Here is an 8,508-nt window from a genome sequence, read left to right as displayed (position 1 = left end):
TTTTCAGCTTGTTTTGATGCAGGTTCCCAGGTCGTCAATGTTATTTTGTTTCCTGGCTTTAAGATGTCTCGTTGCAAATACTATTCAGAACAATAGTTGTTTCTTCCTGAAGAACTAAGAACACGTCATCTTCATAACTAACTGTGGGACTTTCACACACCCCTTCTTTGTCACCTTCTATCATAAACAGAAACTTTACAAAGTATTTGGAATATACCAGGGGGATGTTGGAGGAACTATTAATGTAATGGAGATAATATTTTTAAAAGCACAAACTGCTTTACGGAGGAGGAGAGCAGGGAGATGACAAAGACTGTGGTGACGCCTTTGACGGCATGTATCGCCATCCTCTCCAGCTGCCCCAATATGACAATATAACAATTTGTGGTCCCCAAGGATCAATCAAAATCTGAAAAAAATTACGTAATACTTTTTTTAGAAAAAGGAAGGCACGCAGTTTATCAGTGAATTGGACATTGTCGCCTCTGACCCAGGGCTCGGTGGTGAGAAGTCCCGCCTACGGCCTGTGGCCAGCCACAGCCCTTGGGAGAACTGTCCAGAACGTCCAGTTTATCTTTCATCCTCCCCTCTGCGCTGTTGCTCCCGATGTCAGAGCCCACCTCCCCTCCCCCGCCGAAGGCCCAGAGCTCACAAGCTCCCTTGTGGTGCCCTGGTTCCCACAGGAAAGGGGAAGGAACGTGCTGGCGTCCCCTCAGCACACCCCAGGAGGCTCTTCTAAGGATGAGGGGGCTCTGGAAGGGAGGGCAGCCTGGACCTGAGCGTCTGAGGCTTTGCTCAGAAAACCTGGATGTCGGGGACAAAGAGAGAAGTGGCACTGAGAAGCCCTGGGGAATGCGGCAGTGAAAGCAGAGGTGACTGAGGCCCAGGGAAGGGTCTTGAGTAGACCTGGGGCAAGGGGTAGAGATGGGGGCCGTGTGGGCAGCCCCAGGGGGACGGGCCCCACTGGAGACCTGTCCTCCTCACTTTACCATTCTGGCCCTTTCTCAGTGCGTCAATAGGTCAAGAAGGACACTGAGGTCATGGCATCACACACACACAGAGGCCGCAGGAGCCCGCTGCGCCCGCGGCGGTCAGCAGGAAGCGGGACCTTCCTTCTCACACACGGGATGGGAGCGTCCCGTCCCTTCCACTCCTTTCCTCCCTTCCCTTCATCCCCCTGCACCTCCTTCTGTCGCACAGTTCCTCATGGTGCACCTTCCATGGGCTCGGCTCTGGGCTACGGGCTCTGGGATACAGTGTTGACAAGACGTGCTCTCATCAAATGGGAGGGACACACCTCACCCTCATGACATAGATAAAGGACAGAATAAGGCAGTAATGCATGTAAGGGCCCACAAAGAAGGGGACAGAAGTCAAGGGCTAAGGGAGGGTGGTAGGAGGAAACCAGGTCGCTGGTCATATTGGGGGTGGGGGCGGAATGCTGGGGGGTGGCTGTTGCGGTGTGGGGCCTTTTGGTGGCCTGAGGAAGGTCAGATTGAATCACACTCCTTCCTCCCCCTTGCCTCTTTCCTACATACCCCCCAGCCCTGAGCCTTTCCAGAAGATGCTGAAGGGAGGACACCTTAGGTAAAAGTCCTGTGAGGCCCATGTCAGTGTCGTTCGTAAAGAACCAGTGTCCCCACCGTTCATTCCTCCCCTGACCCCTGCACACCCAGATGTTGATGCCCCCAAATTACCTGTTTTCTTCTCATTTAAAATCATTTTTTAATTTTGACAATCAAGAATCCAGACCTCAAGGAAAGCAACAGCATTATTATTCCCACAGGAAGAAATTCCTTCTTGCTGTTTCCCAAAGTGTGTCCCAGAGACCTTGCGTCCATATTCCACAAACAGTTGTTTTATTTGAACACAATCTTTTTTGTCAAGTTATCACTCAAATTTGCCCCCTTTAAGCTGAGGCCTACATTCTAAGACTGTGTTCTTCTAAGAACATACTTGGAACTCTTCCCTAGCATGGCCTTTGGAGCTAGGAGTTCTGAAAGAAAATTAGTCTCTTTATTTTAAGGCTGTGTCATAACTTGTCTGTTTACCGTAAGCACAAGATTGGGGTGCTTTTGAAAAATAAAATCTATTCTTAGGTCAAATAGTGATTTCTGGACAGAAGCAAAAGTTTTGCTACAGGCAGGCCATGGGCTTGGCAGGAAAAGTGTCCTTCACATACACTAAAGCACATCCCCACGTACCCTGCAGATCTGGGAAACCCTGACACCTGGGGCTGGGTTTTGGTAGAGAGGAGCTGGTAGCCCATGTGACCAGGCAGGGAGGGGTCCAGGAGGTGAACAAGGGACATGGAACCCCCTGGAGTGGACCTTTTGGGTCAGCCTCACGGGGCAGGAGAAGGCAGGGGAGGGTGGAAGGGATCTGCAGGGCAAGAAGGAAAACTGCTGGCTGGAAGCTGCTGTGATTTACAGGCAGGGGAACTGTAACAGCACCAGGTAAGGGTGGAGGGGAACAGCAAGAGACCAGGTCAACTTGCAGATCTCCATGAGCCCAGACAAGCTGTTGGAGGAGCCCATGGGTCAGTGACAGTCACAAAATGCTCCGAAGGGGCCACGGGCTCCACAGGCAGTGCCAACAACAGAGGATGTATTTCAGCTTGAAATTTCTCACATTTGAGGCTTTATAGCACGTACATTGAATTATGGCCCTAACATGGCAAATTTGAGATTTCTGAAGTTTGTTGGTGTTTGTAGGGCGGGGCAGGCAGAGAGAAGGGTGGGGAGTGAGCTGGAGAGAAGCTTAACAGTCACAGTAAGTGGAGAAAGAATAACAAACATCTGTTACTTCCAGAGCACATGCCATACACTTAAAAGCATCTTCTTAATTTCACTGACAATTCGGCTAAATATACTCTTCTCAGCCTCTTGTCTTACTTTCCTTATTTTTTCCTCATATGTCATCTTCATCGATTTTATGTTTTCCTCCTTTTCCTGCATACTCTGCTTGCACATCTGAGCATCCTCCTCTTCCACTGTTCGAATTTCATTGTCTAATTGATCAGTGCACTTTCTTCTCAAGACCTCTGCCTGTTTTTCCAGCCCTTCCTCTGTGCCCCTGAGTACAGCACTGGAAAAGCACGTCCCTCCGTTGCTCCGCAACATCTTGTCTATCAGCTCCACCAGCTCCTGCACCTGAGCTTCCTTCTCAGCCTCCCCTGCTCTGTCGTTGAAGGCACAGCCCGGCCCCCACACTCCCTGGTGATGTTTGGTAGGTTCACACCCACATTGGCTCTGGTCCTCCAGCTCTTCTTTGCGAGTGATCAGGATGATCATGTGCCCCATGGCTGGCCTCCCACAGACAGCCTCGGTCACAGCCATGGTTTCCCTACCATCCTCCGTGTAGCAGCCCAGGTGCACAACCATGACGATGGCGTGAGGTCCTGGGCGGGGGTAGACGGCACAACAGCTGGTTTCCTCATAGGTGGTGGCCAGGCCTTCATCTAAGGTAGAGATTTCTGGGGTGTCAACAACAAGCAGGTCTCTCCCGTTCCATTGCCAGGATGCTCTTTGACAGGTCTTGGCAGCAGCGTGGGGAGCAGCTCTAGTCTCAAAGGTTGTCTTCCCAAGGGTGGTGTTTGCTGTCGCTCTTTTCCCACTTCCAGTTTCCTACCAGAATGATCCTCAGGGCACCGTCCTCACACTCAGCTGTGATCACGTGACAAAGCTCTCCAATTTAGGCACCTTAACTGGGTATCGAAGGGAGAGAAAATATCGATTTAGATAAACTGGAAACCATTCCCAGCACTTCCTTTTTTTATTTCTTACCCTCCTGAAAATATAAATCGTTCCACATTTTCTAAGCTTGTGAACTTGTATCTCACTTAAAATCCTCCCTCTGGTATCTTCTACTCATTATTTCGGTTTCCATTGTATTTCCTGCTTATTTTTCTGGAGTGAAAGTGGCATTTACAATTTTAGAGTCTGCTTATTTTACTATTTGTCCATTTGTGTGATATATGTTTTGTTCTAGAGCAAACCCAACTTCGTTTACAGGATGTCAACTCCGAGGAATCCCTGTGGAAGTCATTAGCGTTCTGCCCTCCGTAGGAGCACTCATTCGATGGCACTAACAATGTGGACACGCACAGAAGCCTATGACTGCGGTGCGGGAGGCAGCAGAGCTCTGTCTCATTACACACAGCTGACCCCTGTGGGGACTCAACATGCAAGGAAAAAGATCATGTGGTGGGAGATGTGAAAACGGTCTTTAAAGTGGTATCCGCTATTCAGAGCAGTGTAAATTGTACGTTCTCAAGCTGCACTGAAGAAAAAAAAAAAAAAGGAAGATAAATTTGATGTCCTTATTTTTAAAATACTCTAATATTGGAAATAATATTTTTCTCCTTATGGTCTATAGTTACATAAAGTGTCTGAAGTGAGTTTGATGGTCATCTGGATCAGTAGTTTAGAGGATAATTTTGCATTGAGTGAGAAAATAGATCAGTTAATGTCTAAATTTTAAATTACATATATTTCTTGAAGGTAAATACAGCTTGTCAATATTGACCACAGTAAAGACATAAAATGAAAGAGACTAATGACCATGAGAGAAATAAAAAAGTACTTGAACAGCTCCCCACAAAAGAACATAATTTCCAGATGATTTTATAGGAGAATTCTGTTAAACTCTTAATGATCAGAGAATCCCAATGTTTCTTAAATTATCCCAGAACACAGGGAAAGAAAACTACACATCTGACAAGGGATTAATATCCAGAATATGTAAGGAACTCAAACAATTTCACAGTAAAAAAACAAATAATCCAATTTAAAAATGGATAAAGGAGCTGAATAGACATTTTTCAAAGGAAGACACATAAATGTCCAACAGGTACATGAAAAAATGTTCAGCATCCTTAATCATCAGGGAAATGCAAATCAAAACCACACAGAGATATCGTCTCACTCCAGTTAGACTGGCCAGTATTAAAAAGACTGGTGGGGATGTGGAGAAAGGGGAACCTTCCTACACTGTTGATGAGACTGTAAATTAGCACATCCAGAATAGAAAACAATATGGATATTTCTCAGACAATCACAGATAGAGCTGCCATATGATCCAGCAATCCCACTGCTGGGTATATACTCAAAGGAAAACTTTAAATTCTTTCTATGAAGCAAATGTAACTTTGAGCTCCAAAGCGGACAGATTGGATCAAAAAGAGAAAACTGAAGATGAATTACACTTACTAACATCAATACAAAATCCTAATAAAATATTAGCAAAAGAGATTTCAACAACATTTTAAAAAATGATAGATCATAGGGGCCGGCCCGTGGCTCACTTGAGAGAGCGTGGTGCTGACAACACCAAGTCAAGGGTTAAAATCTCCTTACTGGTCATCTTTAAAAAAATTTTCTTTAATTAAAAAAAAGATAGATCATGACCAAGAGAGGTTTATTCTAGAAAACAAGAGTGAGGTGGGGAAGCTCAATAAGAGGAAAAGTGTTAACATAATCTACCATCAACCATTCATGTAAAAACATTCCATAAAATATAAACTGATATGTATCTTTTTATCTATTTCTATTTTTCTGTCTGTCTAATCTACTCAGTCCCAAATCCAGAAACTTACTTAATGAGAAAACACTTCCTCACTAAAATCCTGATAGCTTCACCTAATTTTCTCATGGTATTTGAGGACTAAGTTAATGCAAATAAAAGAAAAAAAAATCACCATAGGAAAATGTGGTCCATATACAAACAATGAAATACTATTCAGTGTTAAAAAGAAGGCAATCCTGTCATTCGTGCTGACATAGATAAACCTGAAGGACCCTGTGTTATGTTAAATAAGCCAGGCACAGACAGACAGATACTGCATGGTCTTAATTATACGTAGTATCTAAAAAAGCTGCTCTCATAGAAGTGGAGAGTAGAATGGTGGTAACCAGGGGAGGGGAGTGGGGAGACTTGGGGCGATGTTCGTGAAGGGACACAAAATACTAGCTGACGGGAGGAATATATTCAAGGTATCTATTGTACAACATGGTGACTATAGTTAATAACAATATGCTGTATTCCTGAAAATCACTATAGAGAAGATTTTAGGTGCTCTAACCACAAAAAATAAGTATGTGAGGTAATGCATATGTTAATTAACTTAATCTTGCTGTTCCATAATGTGAACATATTTCAAAACATCATGTTGTATAATTTTTATTTGTCACTTAAAATAATGAATTAATGTAAAAAGTAAAATTGGATTGAGTTTACTCCTCATCCCCACCTACAAAATACGCCAGATGAGTTAGAGATTTAACTGTAAGAAATGGAACCGTATACTAGTAGAAGAAAACATGGATGAATTCTTTCAAAACGTTTGGGTGAGTGAAACTTTCTAAATTTAACCCAAAACACAGATGCAATAAAGAATAAAACTGAGAAATTTGACTGCATTAAAAAAGAAAAAAAGAAAAAAAATCTTGTGTCAGGCATTAAACCTGAAGGACCCTGTGTTATGTTAAATAAGCCAGGCACAGACAGACAGATACTGCATGGTCTTAATTATACGTAGTATCTAAAAAAGCTGCTCTCATAGAAGTGGAGAGTAGAATGGTGGTAACCAGGGGAGGGGAGTGGGGAGACTTGTGGCGATGTTCATGAAGGGATACAAAATACTAGCTGATGGGAGGAATATATTCAAGGTATCTATTGTACAACATGGTGACTATAGTTAATAACAACATGCTGTATTCCTGAAAATCACTATAGAGAAGATTTTAGGTGCTCTAACCACAAAAAATAAGTATGTGAGGTAATGCATATGTTAATTAACTTAATCTTGCTGTTCCATAATGTGAACATATTTCAAAACATCATGTTGTACAATTTTTATATGTCACTTAAAATAATTAATTAATGTAAAAAATAAAATTGGATTGAGTTTACTCCTCATCCCCACCTACAAAATACGCCAGATGAGTTAGAGATTTAACTGTAAGAAATGGAACCATATACTAGTAGAAGAAAACATGGATGAATTCTTTCAAAACGTTTGGGTGAGTGAAACTTTCTAAATTTAACCCAAAACACAGATGCAATAAAGAATAAAACTGAGAAATTTGACTTCATTAAAAAAGAAAAAAAGAAAAAAAAATCTTGTGTCGGGCATAAAACATTGTCAATACCATAAATAAATTAAAATCAAAAATATAAACTCTGCTATAATGTCCAACTCATTACACAATGTGTTAACTTTCTTAATGGAAAGAGTCAAAAATAGAGATAAATAAGACCAACCATTCTTAGAAAAATAAGCAAGGGGCACTACTACGATTCACAGAAAAAGAAATTGAAATGGACCTTAAATATATAAAATGATGCTCCACCTTGCTCATAGGAAGACCAAAGAAATGTGAACCCACACTGAGAGTGTTGGGGAAGGGGTTGAGTAGAGGCGTGAGGGAAAGCTGGGGGACAGGACTGCTCTGTGAGGACCTGTGGCAGTGGACACATGAAGGGGGTGTGGAAGACATGAGTGACCTGTGCAACTTTGGAAAACAATGCTTTGACTGGAGAGTGAAAGCTACAGAAAAGAAACTTACACAGATATCGTGCCCCATCTGCAAATTTGTTACTCACAGGTACATGGGTTAGCAATATGTATAACAGGATGAAACAAATAAAAAATATATTGCAAATAATGTTGTAGAAACAAGTCATTGATAAGGAAACGTGAAAGGCAGAATAAATCCTGAGGGAGTGCTAGACCTCACGGAGAGATCAACGAGACTTACTGGTTCTGTAAAAATGTGTATAGACAGAGAAAGAGAGAGAAGGATGCAGAAATAAATACACGGGTGTGTGTGTGTTTGCGGGGGTGAATATGAACACATATTTCCTAGCTGTGTCTGCTAAGGGGAGACTTCGAAAACGTGACGCCTCTTAGCAATGAGCACATCAAATGCCCAGAAACCCTGGTGTCTAAGTACCACTACCCAGTAAAGGGAAGGACGGGTCCCTGGAAAAGTGGCAGATTCCAGATAATATTTCTCATCTATATACTTGACAAAATTCCAAAAGTCTGGCAAAATACTCTGTTGGCAAAAGTTGTAGGAAAACAGAATGTCTCAAACATTGCTAATGGGAAAGCAAAGTGGTCCAGGCCTATGGAGGTAAATACGTAAGTTGTTATCCTTTGACTCAGAATCAAATCTAAGGATGTACCCAAAGGCACACCTAGCTGAGTGTATCCGAAGGTCAAAAAGAACTAAGAACATCTTTCTACTCTTTCCATAGTCATAATGCTGGTAATAACATTGGTGGTGTTACCCTAAAATTACTACAGTGTGTATATGTGTGTCTGTGTGTTGTATACACAGATATACTTACACACAGAGACGTACATCTTGGAAATGCCTAGAAATATGGGTTAGCAATATGTATAACAGGATGAAACAAATAAAAAATATATTGCAAATAATGTTGTAGAAACAAGTCATTGATAAGGAAACGTGAAAGGCAGAATAAATCCTGAGGGAGTGC

General features: G+C 42.5%; 1 protein-coding gene across 1 annotated transcript; it reads right to left on the bottom strand.

The window, feature by feature from the left end:
- Window positions 1-2,801: 2,801 nt before the first annotated feature.
- Window positions 2,802-3,626, bottom strand: LOC103582709 (GTPase IMAP family member 7-like; the record flags this gene model as incomplete). Its single annotated transcript, XM_008564227.1, has 1 exon — window positions 2,802-3,626. A coding segment is annotated over one exon (825 nt), but the record flags the coding sequence as incomplete, so codon positions are not given.
- Between the last annotated feature and the right edge of the window lie 4,882 nt (window positions 3,627-8,508).

The sequence above is a fragment of the Galeopterus variegatus genome, unplaced genomic scaffold, assembly GCF_000696425.1.
Source record: "Galeopterus variegatus unplaced genomic scaffold, G_variegatus-3.0.2 Scaffold17489, whole genome shotgun sequence".
NCBI lineage: Eukaryota > Metazoa > Chordata > Mammalia > Dermoptera > Cynocephalidae > Galeopterus > Galeopterus variegatus.
This window is presented reverse-complemented; position numbering and strand designations above follow the sequence as displayed.